Below are 24,228 nucleotides of genomic sequence, written 5' to 3' on the forward strand. Positions count from 1 at the left end.
TTTTTACTCTAACTAAACAAAAGAAATTGATATTAAACATCTCAATTATTACACCTTAAAATTTTAATTCGATGGATAAAGATATTTTGAGTTCTTGAATAATTGACTCGAGCTCGGCTTATTTACATCCTAATATTTCAAATCTATAAGTAATACATACTTAAAGGCATAGAAAATCCTTTGAAAAAGTTGCAACGTTTATAAATTTTGTATAGAATCGATAGTAACAATAGCTTCTCCGAATAATCTAAAAGATGATAGCAATCGAAGCGCCCAACAACTCGTAACGAATGTCCAGAGGGTGAGTGGCAAATAATCCGCTACAAAACAGTGAGAGGTCCCCGTGGGCTCGTCCTCGACAACGGCCGTCTGCAAAAACATTAATCACAAGTCATTCGGTGTTTGTGTTGTCTATTTTACACATATATATATATATATATATATATATATATATATATATATATATATATATATATATATATAAAATAAATAATATATATATATATATATATATATATATATATATATAATCAGAATGTCTACTCAAATTTTAAAAACTCCTTCAAAACTTGTAAAAAAAAATATATATGCAGTCATATCAGTATATCGATGATTGGTAACTTGGTCAATCGATGAATTGCCGACTGCTTATAATATAAAAGAAAAATTATAAAATAGATAATTTTTTAAAAAATTTTTTGAGTTCCAATAAAATTTTTCGTCAAAATTCTCCAAAGATCCAAGATAAAAAAGTTTCACGAGAATTACAAGTTTCTCAAATTTTTCCAACGAAAACACTTCGATAATTGCATATATTCCTTGTTTTTCAAGCATAAAAAAGACTTTATTAATAGAAAAAGGCATATTCAAAAAACATTATAATAGTTTATGTATTTTATATACATATATATATATATATAAAATATACCAAAATTATAAAATATCATAATTTTTAAATAAATTTCAAATAAGGCAAGATATACACATTTCCTTTTACAATTTTGGAAAAAATTATTATTATAAACTTTTTTATTTTACATTTATGGAACAATAAACGCTTTCCCGTAAGCGCTTCTTGGTTCGTGTTACGATATATAAGAGAGAGTTAATATAGTCCCTAGCAGGAAATGACGATAACTATTTCCAAGATACATAATGATTGTAACCATGTTTATCATGGGGACGTAATACTGATCCTTTTTTTTGCAGTCGTAATTAAAATAATTAAGTAGATGTGACGTGAAATGTTTATATTTTATACATATCAAACAGTCTGTCTGTATATCCCTAGAAATTCAGTGATTTTCAAATAGGAACTTCATCTACTTTATTTATACTTTCTATGCTTCTCCACAAGCATAATAAAAAAAAAAGTTATATATTATCTATTCATATATATATTTAATTTTAAAGGGGAAAAAAATACAAAAAATTAAAAGAGCAAATTATTACAATGTGTGTGTATAATTTATATATATTAGATTTGTTCCCACACAATATATTAAAGACATTAAAAATTTATTGATATACTCTTACAATTTTTACAATGTTTACTGCGAGTCGTTACTTGCTCCTTTTTTAACGCGAGTTCTTAATTCTAGGATTGTCTTTTTTAACCTTTTGACTTTTTGTCGTAAGCTTCTTAACATTACCTTTTGCCGTGTAATTCTCTTAATTGCCACTTCCCAATAAATTTTAGCTTGTACTGGAGATGTAGAAATCTCTTCCCATCGAACATCATATAAATGTTTCTTGTATTTCTTCTCTGCTTCATTTGAAGAAGAAGAGTCTAATGAAGAAGCCGATATTCTAAAGAAAATGTTTTCTATGTGATATATTCTCTTACAATGTAAAAGTCATCATTGTATTGCTTACCTTTCAGGCACTTGTGTTTTATCATTGCATTCGTGAGCGATAGATTCAGTATTCTCGCATGTATCTTCAGCAATCATTTGAACCTTCATTCCAATGATACGTGACAATTGATTATCTTTTCTAGCATCTACTTGTGAGATTGCAATATTTAATGATTTGTTGTCCATAGTTTCCACTACGTTTTCAGTGTCAGAGTGTGAATCATTATTGCTCTCTTCATTCAAATGAAGAGATGGTATCGCGCTTGTTTTAAAAAACGTTTGCCTCCGACTATGCTGTATCTGAAGTCGTCTTCAGATGACTGATTCTTAAAATGACGTGAACATATTCGTGATGATTCGCAGATTTTTTTTTTCGTTTTACCGACTGCCAGCAACCATTTCTTCAGTAATTCGTCATTTTTTGGTAACCTTGAGAGAATCGTTTGCGAATCGTTTTGCGCCGAGTATCTGGATGCAATAGTCAGAGAGTCACGGGGATGGTAAAATACTCACCCGTAGAGCGATATGTCTGTCGTGACATGTGTTTGAATTACACGATATTTGCAACAGATGCAAATACGTGTCATTGTATGTATATATATTGAAGTAAATCAATTAATATAACCTCTCTCTAAGTGTAGACATAATCAATAATCTATCTTGCATTTGTAAAAATATCTCCTAGCTTTTTACACTATCTTTTTCGAATCTCTAAATCTCTCCCGTTCCAGCTGTCAAATCTTGTAAACAATAACACATATTTATATTGAGTGACAAGAGAGCCAACTCCAATTGCCTTGAGAGAGAGAGTCCCCATTTTGACATCACTGCATTCAAGGGTGATATTTCATTGGTTATACGACGAGTTTCTCGGATGTAGCAATTGGCTATCGAGTAGAAAATTTCTAGAGTCTCTATCTAAAAATTCTCGATCTAGTAAATATCAGTCTAGTGCTAAAGTTAACGACAGTCTATCTATGTTTGTATATTCAATGATTTGTCGAAGTAAATCAATATGGATCGTGAACGTGAATGTGTTTTGTGAGAATATTTAATTCGACAATGTGATGATAGCAAATTAATATTATCACTGATAAACTTATTTAGACAATGTCAATCAATACATTATGTGCTGCATTTCGCAAAATTGCAGTGGGCAGAATAAGTGCGTATATGTGGCGACTAAAATTCGCATAATTAAGCAATAACCTAATATACACACGCACATACACACACATATATATATATATATATATTTGATTTTTGTAATTATGGGCAAAATTATATATATGTAATATTAACAATGCTTTCATAATTATTTTTCAGGTACTATTGCTACTGCAAGATGTTACTCAACACAACAATCAAATTGTGATGTTAATGTAATATCCCGTTTAACATCCAATAGTCATGGCATAGATAGTACTAAGACCATTGATATCAAATTTATACCAGGGACACTTAATATAGATTTTGGGATACGTACAAATGGAAATTTAATAAGAAATATTATTGAAATGCCTGTTACAAAGATTCCCCCATTACAAGATCCTGTAAAGCGTTTACCCATTCGATATGATTTACCTATATCGGAGAAGTCTATAGATTTGCCTACAAATGGAGAAATCTTTGAGAAACATGCGGTACGTTTAATTGTGATCAGACATAAGAAAATGAAGAAACATAAGCGAAGGAAACTGCGTAAGAAGATGCAGTTTATATGGGCAAAATTGAGACATAAACGTAATGTAAAAAAAGAGAAAGTATTTCAGGCAGAGCTAATTAATAAAATTAAGCAAGCACAAGCATTTGATGCTAAGGTGTACATTAAAGAGAAACTCAATATTCTGAACAAGGAAAGAATACCAAGAACTTTCAGAGGCGAAATTTTACCTGCTGAAATGATAAAAAAATTTATAGATGAGAAAAAAGCAAAACAAGAAGCAAAGCGTAACAAACCTCGTTTAATTCTATAATTTATGTATAAATCAAGTAATAAACAATAAACTTTATGCTATTTAATTTTGTGTTCTTTGAAATTTGTACTCAGATATTACATAAAATATATCAAAATTTAGGAAAGGATAATTAAGAAAAATCACGGAAATTATTAAATGAGCGATAAATTCATTTTTTTTTTTTTTTTATAAAAGATGTCATTTGTAGTCATTAATTTAGAATTTAACAATAATCACATTAAGACATTTAGGTATGTATAACAAATGATATTTATATACTTTCATTGGTTAATATTAATATCGATTTTAAATTGTACATGATGATCAGATTACACACTTGGTTACTTGTACTTTACAATAAATATACATAATAATAAATATAATATTGAAAATTTTTTTGACCTAGTTCCATAAAATAGTGGCTATCATTGACATATATACGACATGATCATGAATTAAAAATTGATTTCTGATTTATGTTTCTCATAAATTCTCTGATAAAAGTGGTTGTCATTACATGCTACTCTTACATATATATATATAGCATGTAATAAAGCTACTTATATACAGTTTAATACTATAATGTAATAAATAGCACTTTTTTTTATTAAGGCATATTGAATTTACTTATTTATTTTTTATATATATATAATTTTCATAATTGAAAAAAATTTTGAAGATTATAGTTGAATTTATATTTATTAATTTTTGCTACTTTATTTTAATAATATTTTATTATGTTCCTATAATTGTTACAAGAATGTAATGTTTTTTTATTAGTTATATATAGTTTTAATTAGTTTCATGCTTTATGAACAAATATATATGCTTTACAAAAATATATATTTTTTTCTCTGATAACTTGTTTAAATAATGTTCTAGAAATAAAATATGTTCATTTGTGTCTTATAATTGTCAATTGTTTAAAAAATATTTAATCTTATTTTTTTAAGTATATATTTGTGTCACAAAGCAAACGTCAGATTTTTTGAGTACTTTGCCCATATAATATCCTTAATAAAATAGATAACATTTTTTTAGTTTTTATCTTTAAACTTAATCGATATAAGCAAATGCGTTCCTCTCTTTCTTTCTCTCTCTTAACTAAAATATATTTTTTTAAATAGACAGATGCTAAAGATTACGCGATTGAAATGGTCTTTTTTTACGGTAATATCTGGCCCTTCTTAATTTCTAAAACCTTTGGTTTGTTACTTATTTTGCCAGTCGTTAAAGTATCACCTCTGCCAGAGAAATAATCCTCGATTTCTTGCAATGTTCTACCTTTAGTTTCCGGAAGACATATATAGAAATATATCGTGCCGAATAAAGATATACAACCGTAGAGAATAAACGTACCATGACGAGTAAGCGAATTAGCGAGAAACGGATAAGTTTTTACCACCATGAAGACAAATGAGTGCGCGCACATGGTGGTCAATCCGCCAATGATACCGCGTACTTGGACGGGATAAACTTCGCCGATCATCACCCACGGGATAACTAGAAAGCCCAGAGTGCAAGTGATGGTATATGAGAATATACAAAAAACTGGGATCCATGTGGCAACGAGTATAAGATCATTCTCGATACTGTACTTCTTAAACCACATGTATCCACCTAATCCTAGCATGGACAAGCCACAGCCAATGGAAGATACCATCGTGAGCGGTCTTCTGCCGCATCTTCTACACAAAACGCAAGCCATGATCGTGGAAATGAGTCTGACTACTCCCAATATAACCGCGGCCAAATATTTATTCAGACTCGCTCCTGAGTCCTTAAAAATTTCAACGGCATAGAAAGTTATAACGTTGGTACCCGACCACTGATATATCAAAAAATATAGAAATAATAAGGTGAACGGTTTCAGCGCGCTTGGCTTTAGCAAGGCGCACACAATTTCCCGGAATCCAGTGAGTCGTTTAATGTTATTCTTATTGGAGAACTCCACTAGTGTTTTCATCTCCCGATTCACGTTGTAAGTACTGCCGCGAAACCTCTGCAACGCTTTTTCCGCTTGGTCTGGCTTGTTACGCGATATGAGATAGGACGGAGTTTCTGGGAAGAAGAACATCAATAGCAACGCGGTAAGTGGCAAAATACCGCTGATCGCTGCGCAAACGTTCCACGTTACTATGCTTCCCAGAGCATATTCTATCAGCACTCCGGTGCTGACCCCGACGCTCGCAAACGCTGTTAGCATCCCACGGAGATGTGGCTGCGTTACCTCGCTGGTGTAGACGCGCGCCGGTGCGCCCACCATACCAGATCCCAGACCGACAAAGAAACGACCGGCGTATATCATGCGTATGTCAGTTGCGAATGCGATCAACAGCCATCCGAGCAGAGCCGGAATCTCTGTAATGATGAGCGAACGTTTCCGACCGAACATATCCATCATGTAGCCGGATGCCAAACAGCCGATTGGTGTGCCGATGGAGGATATGCTAGCTGTGAAGACAAAAATACACACATATTTTCAGTACAAATTACAATTTTTCTATAGCGAATAAAAAACATGTTGGATTGATTATCTCGTACGTACCGATCCACGACTCTTCCGTCGATCCTTCCTTGATGGGAATGATGCTATCTGGTTCCTGGAGTTGTGGCAGGGCGATGGCGGAGAAGCCGAATGCCATGCCCGTGTTGATGGTGCCGAGCTGGGCCACCAGCGCGGCCACGACTTGCCTGACGGCGCTCCCTCTGGGTGTTCGAACATTTTCAGGATCATTGTTCACATCCTTCTCGTTATCCAGCAGCGTGGATGGCTGGATCTTCGGCTGCAGCGCCGGGTCTACCAACGAGGCCTTTTCCAGATCTTGCGCGTCGCTATTCTTTCTGCAATAAAAGTGACGATTAGCATTATACATAATTGCAAGCGTGCAATATTTATTTGCGATCTTGTAAACACGTGGATAATGTGCACGGAACAACAAGTAAGAATTTTGTTTTCGCAGCTTATTTTCTATCATTGCGCACGCTCAGCATCTTTAATGAGACAAACCAGAATTTCAAAGCGCAAAATTAGCGTTTGTGTTAACGGTAATATAATATCGAAAAACGTTTGATTATTAAATTATGTAAAAACAAGGCTTATTGCCGTATTAGTTTTACTGTTAAATGCAAATGAGAAGATATGTCGAATGATACTAACGCGATGACACTAAACAGGCAACTCTGTGAGTCATATATTTAATATATGTGCGTATAATTTATGTTGTTACAAAGCAATAAAAATAAAATGCAAATATAATGCAAGTTTGCAATTAAATTTTTGCAATTCAGAAATGTACATCGCTCGCGAGAATGAGATGTAAACAAGGGTTTCTCGCGATTTATCGTGTGAAGATAACAATTATTTTTGTTCATCGCAGATAACGTGGCAAATGTGTGTTGTGAAACATAACGCGGAAAACTTTCCATATTAAACATCGCCAGATAAAAACTGGATCAATTTGTCTGTTAATGACAATTGCAACAAGCCTAAATATTTGCGCGTAAAGTTCGTAGCAGTCGAGCACAGCTCACCGATCGCAAATTTGGCTCGGAGAGAGATTTGACGTTGCTAAAATTAAAACCGACCTATATATATATATATATATTTATATAATGTTTGACAGCCTGTCGGATTATCGTCTTTGGTATAAAAACAATATCGCACAGGTGTCTAAAAAAGAAGGGAATACTGAAAATTGCTAGTAAGAGAAAAAGAGAGAGAGAGAGAAAGTGTGTGTGTGTAAGACGAGGACATGGATTGATTAATGATAAGTGCGATACTTTGTTTCAGCAAAAAAAAAAAAAATTTTTATCGTGGACTAGTCTCCGATATATATCTATGGATATCATATATTTCTATCATATATATCTATGAATATCATATATATATTAGGTATTTCAAGACACTTTATATATTAGGAATTGCATTGCATAGTGACTTATTGGTCATTTATTTTACGAGAATTACGAAACAGAATCTTCACGAGCGAAGGAACGATCAATTAGATTTTTCAAAGGTTGCGAAGTTATGCGTACGGGATGACATAATCGAGTATCACGACCTTTGGAAAAATCTGTTATATAAAGAAATGATCCGGTGCATGTACACTATATTAATCTACGAAACAAAGACGCCTGCTGTTTTTCGTAGAATTCTGCTATATGCGACCGCGACTCTCGGAGTGGAAGACTAATGATAAGAAAAAGAGAAAAAAAGAGCTTGTTATAAAAAAAAAGAGCTGCGATCGTTTATGTAAATTGACACGAGTGTATGAAGGCCTTATGCAAATTTGTGATAATAGAGATATGTCCGCTTCTCTCTCGCGCGTTTTCGTTTACCTTTTCATCAACGAAACCGTGAATAACAATTTTCTCGGCGTGTACAGCTTGTTACACATCGGAGAAGTGATTTACGCATATCGGCAATTTATCGTAATTATAGAAAACATTAAGCAGTCGGCGAACCATTCTTCATGTTACACAATCGACCTTCAGAATTTCTCTCGGTACCTTTACCCGCACCTGCATCGACAATTATCACTGACTTCGTGAAGATTGTCTGACAGCGAATTAATTTGTCATTTGTAAACATAAATGTGGAGAATTAATCAATAATATTTATATACATGCACATTTATGTATTAATTTTCTTATTTATTATTATATGTCAGATATGCGAATTAACCAATCAATTAAATTTAACGATCATAAAACGATATTGGTCGAATCATTTTAATATAAGTAAAAAGCTACGTATTGATCGACGGTCAGAATATGCATATTAGATTCAACGCGCATTTCGCAATTGTAAATCTAATTGAAAGTGAAATTTACATGCGCGCGCGAGTGTTGTTTTCATAGACCTGCGACCTCCGATCATTCGATCATACCATATGTTCACGACGTCCATTCACTTCGCTCCGAAATCCTGCAATTGTATGCAAATTGATAGCATTATCGGAATTTCCTAAGCAACCGCGATAGTTTTTTTAAGTTTGGCTCTCTAACAAAGAGAGAGAAGTGAACATTTTTACAAAAACTCGTATTTACAGTAAATTCTTTTCTGTATTATAGTTCGTACCAAAAAGCTAACGACGATAATCTTTCCGCGAAATTATTGGCAACGCAACTATTGAATTTTGCGATTTTCCAAGTCCATCTGCCAAATTATGGAAGAAGATGACGATATTGTAAATGCCACGCCAGACAGTTGACGCTTGTCAACAAAGAGGCATCGCCGCTGTTCTTGACAGACAAAGCGGTTCCAAGAGACCGTATTCACGACATACGCTGGCTATTTTTCCTTACACCTTGACTTTGTAGCATATCGCAAGGCCGTACGAACGCAATTGGAGGGCACTTTAAGGGGCTTCGCGTACAGAATTAGAACGCATGATTTTGCAAGAAGGATTTTCCATCGGACGCTGGTCCGCGCAACTATCTTCTCATCGCGTCAACGGAATTTTCCGCAACAAAATCTTAAACGCATTTATTTATTTGCGGATGCGAAGTGACATCCGAAGATAGCCTTCACCCGTAGATCCGAAATGAGAACGGCGAATATAAAATTCAATTCTCTGGTTGAATCGTCGCTGGGATTGATTATAACAGATATAGACAGATTCTTTAAAGTCGAGTTTTTTTATAGCAAATATATCGAGGCACACATCAAATTTGCAAGTTATAAATTATATTTTTAAGGGAAAGAGGACTCTTTAAAAATATCGAGGAATCGAATAGATGATAAAGCTATATTTTATATTTAATTTCAGATAGAGTTTAACATAATTTTTATTTGACGTTTAATTATAGCGATATTGTACATGGTGTGAAAAATTGCAATAAAAGAAGTCTTTCCTCGATTTTCCTTTTTAAAAAGAAATATTGACTAAATTGCCTCTAAAAAATCTGTCATTAAAAAATATCCAATGATTTTTTAAAATATCCCGAATAAAATATTTCATATAAATGCTGTGCGAGAATTGAATCACGGCTTTGTGGTTCTGGTTCAGAATAATTGAGGAAACGCGATTACTCTTTATCATGTCACAGATATCGGTCGTTCATGTGAACGCGTAGGTTCGAAAGAGATTTTTTTAAATTCTCAATCTTTCGATTGAAATATAATATTAACAATAGTTCAAAGTTCACATTCATTAAAAAAAAAAAATCAAATTTCACTATACAAGAGAATTAATATATAATTATTGAGATAAAATAAAAAAAGCAACTATGCCTAATCTCCAAATTTTAGCGTAATAAAACCTAATAATTTACAAGATGATGTCAAGGAGATTCGCAGGTTTCTGGCAACGATACAACGGAATCATACGCGATTATACGACATATATATGTATATACAATACATTTCTCGCAGATATCACGCCTGATCGAACAAACAACGAACGCGTCCCTGATATTAATAGTCTAATTACATCACGCCGCTTCAATGAATGTGAATATGAGAGAGCAGACAGCGGTTGTAAATCGCTTCAAAAAGCAATAGTAACATAAAAATGCGTTGCGAGATACGATATTATTTACATACTGCATCGAGATGATGCAGCAATGATCAATCAGCGAGTCACGCTCTCCGATCGTTCGGTATATCGACAAGTCTATATAATCGCGCATGAATAATTACACGTGACGTATTTTTTTCGCGAATAAGAATAATTGACGATTCAAACATCGCGACGATGGTCTAAAATCATCCAGATTCGTCATTCTGTGTTTGCTAGCTCGAAGTTCAACGCTGGTCCGTAGTACAGCGTGGATTGCGTCATCGTTTGAAGATAATTTTGCCGCAAAAAATTCTCGGACCACTTAACGTTCAGGGAGAGGTAGCGGGATTTTTGATCTCGCTCCAGTGATATTCTCTCTTTGTCTAATCTGATCTTATTTTTCTAGACATCGTAAAAAATACCAACTCTCTCGAAGCCTTCTTTAATTCATGCGATATTAATGACAATGTATACTATTTTTTTTTCGTTCTTACAAGAGACACCGAGTCACGCATCTGCGTGTACCAGCGACATGAAATTTATTATTATCGTCTAAAATATCGTATCATTATTAATTTACGGTCACGAAGGAGGAGTGTCGTTCTTGACAAGAACTTGCGTTACCGTCGTTTAAATGTGATATGAAATGGAAAGCGTCATCGTTCGTCGGAACCTGCGTTTTTCCGGTTCATTTCCTGTATTATCTCGATTCCGTCGTCAATTAATGAATTTTTTTCACAAGGCCGACATGACAAAAAACTATGCAACTTTTTTTTATGCGACCGCCTTTTCTTTCTAGATTTAAAAATATCTCATTTCGCTCATTTCCAATGCATTGCAATTGTATATCGATTTACTGCAAATATGCTATTCGCGTCAAAATGAAAAACAATTTAATAAACGTATTTTTTTTAAATAATGAATTATTTTTTGAAATATTATGAATAAATAGTCCAGTTATCAATTCGAGAAAATTAAATTCCGTTATGTAATATTATTCTAATATATGAATAAAATAATTATCGATTACATAAATATTTCTGAAATATGTGACACTGAATTCAAATCTTTCATAATTTTGTAAGAATGTACAACTTGCAAAGAGTAGACAGGTTTATGTCATTAAAAGTCAATTAATGTATATAGAATAGTTCGATGACGACAGTACCGTAATTACGGTATCGGTAATACATCACAACGAACAGATCGAGCGCACTTGTCTCATACAATTGATAATTTAACCGGTATAACATTAATAAACAAATTACATCAGCACGCGTCATCAATGTTTTATCAGCTATTAACAATATTACCTGCACTTGGCTGACAAATTTATCAAATGTCAAAAAGAAAAAAAATTATTTTTCTCTATTCCTAGTTGAAAAAAAAAATTGCTAAATATGTGTTTCTCTCTCAGCGGAGCTTTTGTCGCACACATCATAAAACGCGATTAACGACGTGACAAAGTCAGCGACAAAATGACACAATTTTTTTAATATTCGATCATAGTCCGCGGATTCCATTTCGACGAACATAAAACAAAACCGCGATAACATCAAGCACGGTCTTAATATTAAATAAAAATAAAAAAATGACGTTTGCACTTGGAGTCAAATTAAAACAATATTTTCTCATCAAAAAAAAAAAAAAAAATTCAGCTTTTATCAATTACGCTTTGTATCGATCGATGAATCTTCAGCGGTTGTATATAAAAATCTATTTCGATTCGTTCACGACTGATATTCAAGGAGTTTTAAAACTTATGCTTGTAAAATTTAAACGCGATCTCTGATAGGTCCTTCAGAGATTCGATCACGCATTTTATTGTTCTCGACAAGGAGACGCGATTTCGGAGCAAGGTGAGAATTATAAAATCATACTATCACGCGTGATATTCCAAATTCCGACTGTTGTAAACAAGAGCTCTGAATATACTTAGCATCACTTGTTGATCACGCGTATTTATATATTCATATACGTATATATATATATATATATATATATATATATATATATATATATATATATATATATTCGCTGTGTTTGATAACCTTTGATTTTATCCCGGTATTCTCACCTCTATTCAAAGTCACGTTTGACCGATCACGTGGAGGATATTGCAACGATTCCATCCAAATATAGTATTGAATGAAACAAAGATATTTGTGTAATATTTTTCTTGTGGGAAAAAAAATTGCTCATTGCTCTTGAAATTACAGTAGAAATTTTATATAAAATTATGAGTTTTTAATTCAAAAATTGTAATATAGTTAATATAATTGGAAATAATGGTGTAACGATGGAAATTATATAAATGTTTATCACATATTTAAACGATATCGCAAAAATGTGCTGTTTTAATTTCTACTGTAGACATTCGCGACCTCCGTGTTTACAAATGCCACGTGCTGCCATGAGACGCGCGATTACATCGGCGAAAGAAATAGAGAAAGCGATAGAGCGAGCAAAATAAACAGTCCCGTTTTTTTTTTTTTTTCTGTTATGCCACGCTTACATCTTTTTTATATTTAAAATAAAATTTTACAAGAGGCACCAATGAGATACAAGAAGAAAAATAAAATATCCGGAAAACATAGTTGAAAAAAATGACAGAAAAATGATGTGTTTACGTCTACTCACTCTGCCATGTCGGATGTCATCGTGGGGGGATTATTGGTCTCCTTGGTTCAATAAGTTACACGATATACCGGCGTATCGTGTATGTAACGTATAAGTATATATCACAATTCGCTGATCACAATGTTGTATCACCGTAGGATCGCCGGCTCATCGCCGGACTTCTCTCCTCGCACCCTCCCGGATTCTGCTTTTCAGACTCGAGGGCTCGTATTAAAGCGGCCAGAATTTTCTCTAATTCGAGGATTCTCTAAAATCCCCGAATACTTTACTCTCAGAGGCTGGCCAGAAGGCTTCCGATCGTGCGTCCAATCTCGTAAAAGCCTACAAAGGTCTTTCTCCACGGGCGATACATCTGCGCGGATCCTCTCGTTTTTTCCCGTTGCTCTCGTATTCGGCGATATACCCTCGACAGAGAATCTCTCTCTCTCTCTCTCTCTCTCTTCTTTTCTTTTATCGTGTTTACGACGAATATTGTCGCGTGTAATCAAGGTCGAACGGTCGATGTCAACAAACGTTATTTACGTCATGCCTCGCTCGAAGCGACTGACGGCTACAAGTTACGCGAAAGCTTTATATGCGGTGCGATTTCGCCTCGTGGGGGAGAGAAGAAGGGAGAGAAAGAGCTTTGACAGCAAAGCGCATGCGGACGGATAAGAGGAACGTACGAATTTCGTTTAACGGAAGAAGGTTAAGGTCGTGGCATATAAAAAAAAAAAAAAACAACGGAAGCGCTAAACAATAAACTAATCGACTAAACACGAGAATTCGGCAAAAACCGATAGGATTGGTAATTTTGCTGCTTCTCGCTGAACTTTCCTTTCTGTTGTTCATTATCGCAAAAAAATTTATCTTTTACTTCCCATTATTATTAATGATACCGATATCTCTATGGAATAAATAATAGAACACGATAATAGCAACATGACTTATGCAAAACAAAAGATAAAATTGGAGATATATCGAGGAAAGTTTATATAAAGTTTTCAACTTTGAAAGCAAAAATATAATATAATATAAAATATAATAAATTTAAATATCTCATAAATATATCACAAATTTTCTGCTCTTAAAAATGATTTTCTAACCGGAGAAACGCTCTCGACAGAGCACATAATAATGTGGCAATAACAATGATAAAATAACGAGAGATAAATTTATCAAACTATCGCAACAGTGTCACCAATCGACGCATCGTCATAAAGGTCGCCGCATTTCTTTTTTTTTTCTTTTTTCAAATGTTTAGACATTTATATGATTAATGGAATGGAGTATAATCTCTATCTCGAGTATCGATAAAACGCCTCGACCACAAACGATCAGTCATCTCTTTATCTGAGAAAAATAGTGCCGTGGCGGTGGCCGGGTATGAAATCGTCACGATTGTTATTCGTGAAACGTTACTTCGTATTTACGTAAAACGCAAGATAAACCCAGCCTCTTGAAAAGAACTTCGCAGATCAGCCGCGAGGTAGCCACCTCTTTGTTGCTGAGCAAAAAAAAAAATATTTCCCGCGCGCCTAAAGTCACATATATTTTGTATTTAAAAATCAAGATATTTATGTATATCTATTATCCGTTAGAGATGAATTTTACGGAATATTCATAAGGCAAACGAAGAAATACGTTAAGAAAAGGAAAGGATTAAAGATAGATATTGGATAGATATGTTCTGCCAATGAAAACGCGCAAAAGAAAATTTATATTTTACGATCAGTCGCTGTATATAAAAATGTGAATTTGAACGTGATAAAAAGCAATGACGATGTAAACACTTATAAATATGTGCGATAAGGTCGAACGAAAGATAATTATAACGGTCGAAATGATTTAACATTTATGTAGGATTCTTCAGCAGTCTTTTTCTATTTTTACGGTATCAAGTGTGATAGAAAGCGAGATGGTTTTATTATTTTAAAGCTTACTTGAAAAATACATATATAAATCAAACAAATAAAAGCGGAGAGAGATTAGCAGTGCATGAGAGATTTTTTGACCAAGCCATTTTAAATATAGACGGATTATATAATTAAATTGAATATTTCATGTATACATTTTGTAGAGAAATAGGATTTTATATCATCTATTGTACCATCGAAGAAACGAGTATAAATATTAAATAAACATTTTAAAGTGAGCTAGTTCGTTTTCTAGTTACGTTTGCCTGATTATGCCGACACTATCAGTCAATATTGATGCATTCAACATCCAAATCATTATTAATTCGAGCATGACAAATCGTACGCTCACGGTAAATATAATCTGCGGACACAGGCGAGATAACCTCGGCCTGCGTGTACTTGGTCACGCGGATTCACGCAAATATCGTAATCGTCGCGTGTACATATGTACATGACATGTATCACGATTTAGACAAACGTCACAAGCGAGATTCTTTTAATAAAATTATAAGCGCGCAAAAATGTGACGGTTTTTATATATTATTTTTTATATATATTTTTTATATATTTTATATATTATGAATAGCGCTTCATAATTTAATGCGTTTGTATTAGAATACATCGAGACACGTGATTTGTATGTCTAATTTTTAATCGCATTGCAAGCAGATCATCTATTTCATTTTCGAGCATAATAGTCTGAAATCTTACGAACAATCATTTGATTTCTTCTAAAGGCAAAAATTCACTATTTATTTCTGCAAACAATTTCACTTTTGACATTTCCGTTTTTAGATGAAAGTTGTATAATTATTGCTTCGAATTTAATAAGTCCTTTCTGACTCCGCTGAAAGCTGACATTGATAGTTCTCAAATTTTGTTTTCGAGATGACAAAGAAAATATTTATAGGACAATTGGAAAGATCAAACATTATAAAAAAAAAAAAAAAAAAATTAAATTTGTGATCCTGAGAACAAGGCAATTGGGAAAAATTGTTGTAACATACATATAAAGATGCATACCAAAAAATCTCAGGTAAAAACATGTTTGAAACAACGAAGAAGACCGTAAGAAAAGTTAAGGATTTGCCGATCGCGAGATTCAGTATAACGATCCCGATATATCGAAAGTCATCGTTATCTTATCCGAATCGTGAAGCGAGTCAGTGCATCACGCGCCAATTTCATTTCAAATCAACAGCAATATCGACAGAATGACGAAATAATGATAAGAAGTATGGATGAAAAGTAGCGATATTAGAATACTCACTTGGGAGACGGTGGCGGCGACGAAACGTCTGGCTCGTTGACGCTGAACGTCTCGTAATTCCTGTTCCTGAACATGCTGGCGGAGGACTGAACACGTACATGGCCAGTTGTGGTCGATTAAATTTATATTGTTCTCGATGGTTTATCGGGCAAACCGTGGTCACGAGCTTGCCACTATCAATGTAAGCAGTCATGTGCTTCTCCATCTTATTTTCTTTAATTCCACTTATTTTCACGCCAATGTTCACGTTCGTTGCACTCTGTTAAGGCAGAAAGCAGACCGCATGTCGCGCTCGCGCAAAAAGGAGACGAATTGGTATTGTTTACTCCGCGATCGTTTCGTTCCGAGTGATTCTTCACGATTTCCAATCATCTCGTAAGAATTGGAGTATTATTATTAGAAAGAAAGAGAGAGAGAGAGAGAGAGAGAGAGAGAGAAATGTGGATATGAATGATTTATTGTTACTTGCACGAGCATTCGTGGGCATTTTGTAACGTCCGTACTCTTATCGCCGGCATAAGTGATTACAGACTGCATGTGACCGTCGGTGATAGATTAAGATATATTATGCAAGTCATAATTTGCATGCGGTTCATTTGGCAAACGCGTATGAAGTGTCATTTAGACTCTGTAAAGTTTTTGATTTCATGTTCGAAAAAGTTTCGTTTCAATAAAGATAAATTCAAACTCAGTTCTCTATATGATTTTTTCAAGATATCGCTTCTATAATTATTAACGCACACAATTAAATTATTTATTAAATAATTTATCAATAGTTGAAGAAAAATTACAGGTCATACTTTGTGTCGCTTTTCGATAATGTGGCTAATATAAAGTTTAATTATAATTTTATCATTAAAGGTGAAACTATATGACATCTGGAAATAAAATGCAAATTCGCGGATGTGAAAATGTGAAATTTCGTGCATGAAAGAAATGATTCTAAAACCGCCGCGGATTTAGCTGAGCAACTTGATTGCTTCGAGAAGAATCGATTCTTCGAAGAGCAAGAAAATAAGAGAGAGAGCCCCTTTATAGCAATGTCGATTGACATCGCGAGTTGGCAGTAATTAATCAATTGAAGAGCTTCTTATAGTTGTCACGTGCAGCAATGAGTTAAATTAATATCTGTATATATATATATATATATATATATATATATATATATATATATATCTCATATCTCTCATATTATTATATGTTATCGTTTTATGGAAATATATATAATATTTACTTTATATGTAGAAATATATTTTTTCTTATAAAAAAAAAAATATCTAAAAATATTTTATTTATTTAAAAAATCATGAGAATAAAACGTGTGTATTTATTGCTATTTCAGTATAAAAAACAATTATATTTCTTATATACATTTAATATGTTTTATAGTGCCTTGGATAAGGTACAAAGAGTGAATAGCGCGATCGGAAAAGTAAAAGTCTCGTCGGCCGACTCATTAATTACGTATGAATGAGAATACTCGTCCGACAAGTTTTCCGCTGACAATAAGTGGAAAAGCACCGATGATTGCTTTGCAGGATCGCGCGCGATTCCTGATCACGATCCGCACGTTCTAAAGATAACGATATTTCATAGAACGAAGCCGTGATCATTTGGCATGCGAACAAAAAGTATTGCAGCGATACACCGATTCACGTGCTCAATCGACCGAAGTGCATTTATGGCTCGCACAATGGACTTTGCGTTCTCCAATTAGGATGAACTTGACAAAGAAAGGCAATTCGGTGTTGACAATGTACGATGTACACCGTAGCTTAACATAATATTTTGTTACCCTTTTATGCAATCCTACGCTAAATAATCATAATAATTAATCAATAATATCTAATAATTTTACGATTCTATTATTTTACGAGATTCATCATCTTTTGATTATTTTACGCGAAATATTTACAATTATTTTTTCTTTTAACTTTCTAACAAAGATTCAAAATTAATGCTTTGAACTTAAATCGGACATAAAGACAACTATAGCACAAAAATATTTTTATTATTAGATCCATAACATCTAGCCACAAAATACTAATGATGCGTGACAATTAGTGAATGCATTTGAAGAAAAGAAGTTTAGAAGAGCGTCGTAAGTATATCGTTTTTTTCTGTCTTTTTCGCGTCTATTTTTAGATAAAGACTTTTATCTCCCGGTCACGTTGTTGGGAAGAATCGAGGCGACCAACCATGCGGGTCAACGGCTCTTCGCTATTTATTCTCTTTGCAGAAACAGCTGATGACGGAATCACGTATCGTATGCGTGACCATATGCACGCAAGAGCAACCGAATCGATTGTAAGGAGCAGCGAGTCAATCATGATCTAATCGCGTGTTATTATTATTATCATCTCTAGTTAAACGGAATAATCAAGTGACGCCAGGCTGACTCGTGCTAACTAATATTCCGAATCAGGAATGGCCGCGCGAGCTTTGTTTTTTCGTCTTCGAATAATGAATCATGCATAAAGATGATGGAAAAATATCAAGGGAAACGGTCAATCAATTCTGCTACAAGGAAACGCATTTTTATATAAACAATGCTTCTTGTTTAATACTGCTCGTTAAATTCAATTAAATATAATTAAATGCTATTTATAAATTGATATATTATTAATTGTTATACTTGTCATTTTACTACTCTATCTAAATATAACTCAAGTGATTTTGATTCCTCGTGAATTAGTATATAAAGTGAAACAAAGAACAAATAGCTTCAATTATTTCGTTTATCCATATGATTGATTTTGTATATATATATATATATATATTATTTTCAATATTTGACGCTTTAAGGCCAAACACCGGTTAATTTAATCGTTGATTAATTTATAGAGCGACCAAAAGCAGAATTTCAAAATTTGTATTATATTATATAGGAGTATTTTATATCAATAGAAATATTTATATCACCCTGTAGATTAATCAACGATTACATCAATCGGAGTTTGGTCGAAGTGGCCCTTAGACTTGATGACCATATTTTGATAGAGAGACCTAGATAATAAATTGAATATTTACTCGTGATTTACACATCACGTAGAACGATATATTGATAATTACTGTTGGATTTATGCCGATTACCGGTGGTTAAAGTTACGAGAATCGATAAGAGTAATAAAGATCGCTCGTGACCACTCAGGATTACATCACGTGCTCTATGATAAAAATTGATAAGATACATCAAAACAAATAGGATCTAATGAACAAAATCTCATTCATCCCATCGAAATAAGCACTTCTTGGACTTTGTTAGTTTTTAGACAAATATTTGCCGGGCACAAACAATAAACGTTGACTTTGAAATTTTTGAATATAATCGCTTTGTAGATAGAATTTCATAAAACACTAACCTGTACCTCACGTATCAAGGAAATGACGAAACGTGTGATGATTTTAATCGCGACGAAAAAAAAATTATGCAGTTAAATGATTGCGGAAAATTATGCAATCCGATCAGAACGGATATCAGCTTATTATTTTGAATATTGATCATTATATGTCAATAAATGGAAACGCGTCTGAAGAAAACACATATTTAATTTATATAGTGATTACAATTTGTGTAAATTTATACAATTTTTTTAAATATTAAATAGAATTTAGAATTTTTTTCTTCATTTTGTCTTTTGCGGGTAAATTTAATACACGTAGTTTTATCCGTCCTATTGATAAAATAATTATTATAATTCACTTCATCTACTCACATTATTAAAGCAAATATACAAGTCACGCTCTTTGGAATTTGCATTGAAATTTTAGGTCAGTCTGATTTGATAAAATAACTAAGCAGAAGAAGAAGGTTAGATAAGAACATTTAAATTCTTAAATTCTTAAATTAAACTCTTTAAGAGGGATATCAACATCATGCTCTCTATGAGATAATATATTTGTCTTTCTTTATCTGTAGTTCAAATTTAATTTTAATTATTTTCCCCTATCTTATACTCAAAAAATTTCGATTTTTTATACAATATTGGTAACGACCAAAATATAAATAATAAAAAAAAAAAAAACGTTATGTCTATTTCTTAGAATACTTATCATCATTTTCAATATCGTTTCGCACGAAAGAATATCTATAACGATTATATTTTATGTCAGTCAAAATATGTGTGCGATACAATGCTTCTATAATTATTTCCACAAAAATTATATTAACGATCCTGAAAAATCTTTTTTTATCGCAAGATCGAAAAGAGAGATAAAAATAATGAACAAGGCCGATTTATTTATCAAGTCTCCATTCTGGTACTCATGCTCAACTAAATTCGGCAAATATTTTTCATTATCATAATCGGCACCTGTCGGCATCAGCCGACAAGCAGCAGCAGCAGCAGCAGTCGAATGGAAATTCACCGATGCGCGTGTGCAATTTGCTGTGCGTCAATATCGACTAGTTATTTGCGGACACACGGGGTAATTGAGCGTGTCGACGGGCCTCTGGAACTCGGCGGATCCACAGAACGACGCGAAACTCTCGCCATAAAGATTTGTTTGTACCGATGGTACTGAATTAGATTGACACGCAGTCGCGAATCTACGTCCATCTTCAATATGACACGGTGTGTCTCGAATAATTATCGTTATTGGGTTGTTTTTCCCGCTACGGTTTCCTCGATCGCCTTTAATCTTCGAGTAATTAACGCTCGAAAAGAATGGGGGTGAACTTGTAGGGAAAAAAAAAAAAAAAACTAATTGACGAAATTCTGTTCTTTGATTAATTTCAACTGAACTTACTTTAATACAATTTCAATTTGACACCTTGTATAGTTCATCAAACGAATAAGAATAGAAACAGTGATTCGTTTATTCTCGACGCGGGATGACATATGGTAGGCGGTTAATCATTTTTTTTTTTTCGTAAACGATAGTTTTAGAATTGTGTTAACAAAGACGAGTCTGAAGGAATTATTTCCTCGTCTCGGATCCGTAATAAATGCAAATGAAATTGTTTATCAAATATAGATAATGTATATCTGTACTAGAGTAATAAAACTGTCGAGAGATTAATCGCGCGGTTACAAATAGAAGAGGACGATTAGAAATTGAAGATCGAGAACGAGTCAAAATACACAATTAAAATTTCTATTAAGCCAAAAGCAAATTGTGATTTGCCAGCAAAACATGTTTGTATAATTTACTCTATCTAGACATTTATAAGAATGATTATCATAATCTTTGTATGCGTAATCTTTGAGATATTGAGCATTACTAAAATAAGATTACAAAAAGAGACAAGTTGTGATTTTCAAAGGAAAAAAATTACGTTGTTAAAATCAGATGTTATATGACGCCAAAGACACGTTAAAAATAAAGAGAATTTTAAGAGTTTATCAAATATTATTAAAAAAATATTATTAAAAAAACATTATTTTACAATTTCTTTGTGTTGATAAAAATAATTATTTATTTGAATATTCGCATGATGAGTAGCAGCGATTTAAAATTATCTGAATTATCTAATGTACAATTAGATTAAAGTGACGAGTTAAGTTGCGCGATAATATAAAGCTCACGGTAATTGCAATATTAAACAGATATCGACCTATAATGGGGAATTAAATGGAGCATTAAATTCGATGGAAAATTCATTGAATGTTATCGATTGAGATATTATCTTTAATTTCTGTCTGCAATTACATACTTTGCAGAATCATCGAAATCGAATAATATATATTGATACATTTTCAATCAATACTTATCGAATAAAGAATGAAGAAAATTGCTAGTTGTTACTTCGCAAAAAATAAATAAACGGCATTGCTTAAATTAATGTAAAAAATATCTTTCTGCGCGCTTATAAATAATTATAATACTACTTAGAATAATTGCGAAAAATTGATCAGAAAAATTTATCCGTTTATTTTGAGTCTTCTATCTTTGAATACGAGTATGTTTATAATCTCTTTCTATATTAAATTTTAATTACCATTTAAGAAATTGAGAAGCTCGAAATGATGCCAGATATGATAATGCATCGTTTGCTTTTTCTTTCTCTTTCTCTCATCGTTAATTAACGTAAGTTGATGCATCAACGGGGTAACCGCCGTTAATAATCGCGTCGAGCACTCTCGTTAAACGCAGTGAGTAAACAATTCGAGGCAAGTATAGAAATTGACGCATATGCATGTGACTCGAAATCTTGTTATGGCGAAGCCACTCATCGTGCGACAAATACTGAAAGAGCTATATATATATTTAACTATAATACTAAAAGAGCAGAAAGCGCCTCTTTCTAGAATATAAGATATCTCGGATGTACTTCAGATGTAACTCGAATAAAAGGACACGATTTTTTTTTTTCAAAAATTGACATTTATGCGATCAAAGTTAATATTAAACTACTTACCTTTTCGATCTCGTATCACCTTTGTGATGCCATCCGTAATAGAAAGCATACACCAGTTACAGTATTTTAATTGTTGACACAATTCTGAAATACATAAAAGATTTGTCGATATATTGATAACCGTCCCAGTAATTTGGCAATAATTACGTGTAATTAAAAAATTTCTATCTTAGATTATCCGGATTTTCTATTTTAAATCGATTCTTTCATTTTTTTTACTCACACACTCTCAAGCTTAAGCAAATCGACTATTATAATAATAGTTTTTTTTTTCTTTTCTCGTTCAAAATAATTTGTTTAATTCGGTCGTTATATAACTCCAAAGTGCCGTGAAACTTGAGAGGGTGAGATATAAAAGCGAGACGCTCTCTATATATGAAAAAGACTGCATTGTTTTCCAGCCACTGGGTACATAACAGCATTAATTCGACTTTATTGGCGCGGGCCGCGCGCTTATGTGACATGTATCTCGCCTTGCCAGCACCAGCACGTGACTGCAACGTGGTTTAAGCATCTGCTCGCGCGCGCGTAAACAATACATTTCGTGCGCCATGCGAAACACTGACAAACGAAGTCGCACGCGATGTGATTCGAATATATGAAACTGAACATACGTATCTTTACATATCTAATGCGTAAGAGAGAGACCGCCCTCGTCGTATAATCAATATCTTTCTATTATAAATTTGTGCTCGTAAATCTCTCGCATGAACTCACATTATTAAGAATAAATTGACGTAAAGACAGCGAGAGATGTTCGATAATTTTTTTCCTTTTCCTATATTATTTCTTTGAGGTCTTACCAACATCATCGTCCTTGTGTCATCCTCCCGGAATATTCAAGGATTGTTGGAAATGTGGCGGCGCCCAATCGCCGTCTTTATAGTGTAACATTAAGGATCTATTTCCTGTAAGGAGCGATAAAAATGATAAATTCATATTCAAAAATCGTTCTTTACGATACAATTAAACCTGCAGTCATATGCTTTGTGGTGAAAGACGTTTAATCAATAATCGATAGACTTCAAATAAATATAATTCAAATAAATATAATTGCCTGAGTAAAAAACGCGTGGAGGAATTAAATGAAATACGCGCGTGATTTTATACATGTTACATTACGTACGACGCAAACTATGTCGCGCCACTTTAATTTATTCTATTCGATAACAACTGGTTTACATATCGCTAAATGTCGCTAAACAAGAGCAAAGAAAAGACTCGATGGCAAACATAGTCTAGAAACAAATAAAAGCTTAAAAAAGGCTTATTAACGTGTTTGTCCACTTAGCTACTTAAAAATAAGTATATGGCACTACAAGAGAAACATTAACCGTATTCTCTCGAAATTATTTATTCATTGACGTAATTCTGCTTATTATCATAACTGTTATGAAAGAAAAGAAGTATATATTCTTACTCTTTCTCTCTTTCCTATTATATTGGTATGAATAATCTTGAATAGATATTTAATTGGCGAGTATTATTCGTAGAGCTCTTATTAAACCTTGTCTGACTTCGTCTGTGTTCACTTCCGAAGAAGAATGAGAAGTTTCAAGATGGCGGCAAACAACAATGCGAATTATAATGCCCTCTGTGAATCGTCTGCTGTACGATTAGTATACAAACGGTCGGTAAAATAAAAAGCAGTTATTATTATCGCGATCATTATTATCGATTGTCAGAAAAATTTATATTATAAAATTAATTATCGATATAAAAAATAATGTAATTCAATA

At 33.2% G+C, this 24,228-nt stretch overlaps 2 protein-coding genes and 1 pseudogene across 3 annotated transcripts; 1 reads left to right on the top strand and 2 right to left on the bottom strand.

The window, feature by feature from the left end:
- Positions 1–1,445: 1,445 nt before the first annotated feature.
- On the bottom strand, positions 1,446–2,715 carry LOC126856164 (uncharacterized; annotated as a pseudogene).
- A 129-nt stretch (positions 2,716–2,844) lies between these two features.
- Positions 2,845–3,878, top strand: LOC126856152 (uncharacterized). The gene is made up of 2 exons (XM_050604418.1): positions 2,845–3,021; positions 3,183–3,878. Exons 1-2 carry the CDS (start codon positions 2,967–2,969, stop codon positions 3,830–3,832), a joined length of 705 nt encoding a protein of 234 aa, XP_050460375.1. The 5' UTR covers positions 2,845–2,966; the 3' UTR covers positions 3,833–3,878.
- Positions 3,879–3,963: 85 nt separating this feature from the next.
- On the bottom strand, positions 3,964–24,045 carry LOC126856137 (facilitated trehalose transporter Tret1-like). 2 transcript variants are annotated; one of them, XM_050604398.1, is made up of 6 exons: positions 23,910–24,045; positions 23,293–23,397; positions 22,490–22,573; positions 16,129–16,387; positions 6,363–6,658; positions 3,964–6,268 (listed from the first exon to the last, which is right to left on the bottom strand). In XM_050604398.1, exons 4-6 carry the CDS (start codon positions 16,200–16,202, stop codon positions 4,980–4,982), a joined length of 1,659 nt encoding a protein of 552 aa, XP_050460355.1. In that variant the 5' UTR covers positions 16,203–16,387; positions 22,490–22,573; positions 23,293–23,397; positions 23,910–24,045; the 3' UTR covers positions 3,964–4,979. The 2 variants fall into 2 exon arrangements, with proteins under 2 accessions (XP_050460355.1, XP_050460356.1); XM_050604399.1 differs by lacking the exons at positions 16,129–16,387; positions 22,490–22,573; positions 23,293–23,397; positions 23,910–24,045 and adding an exon at positions 12,961–13,510.
- Between the last annotated feature and the right edge of the window lie 183 nt (positions 24,046–24,228).

Source organism: Cataglyphis hispanica, chromosome 17, assembly GCF_021464435.1.
Source record: "Cataglyphis hispanica isolate Lineage 1 chromosome 17, ULB_Chis1_1.0, whole genome shotgun sequence".
Classification (NCBI taxonomy): domain Eukaryota; kingdom Metazoa; phylum Arthropoda; class Insecta; order Hymenoptera; family Formicidae; genus Cataglyphis; species Cataglyphis hispanica.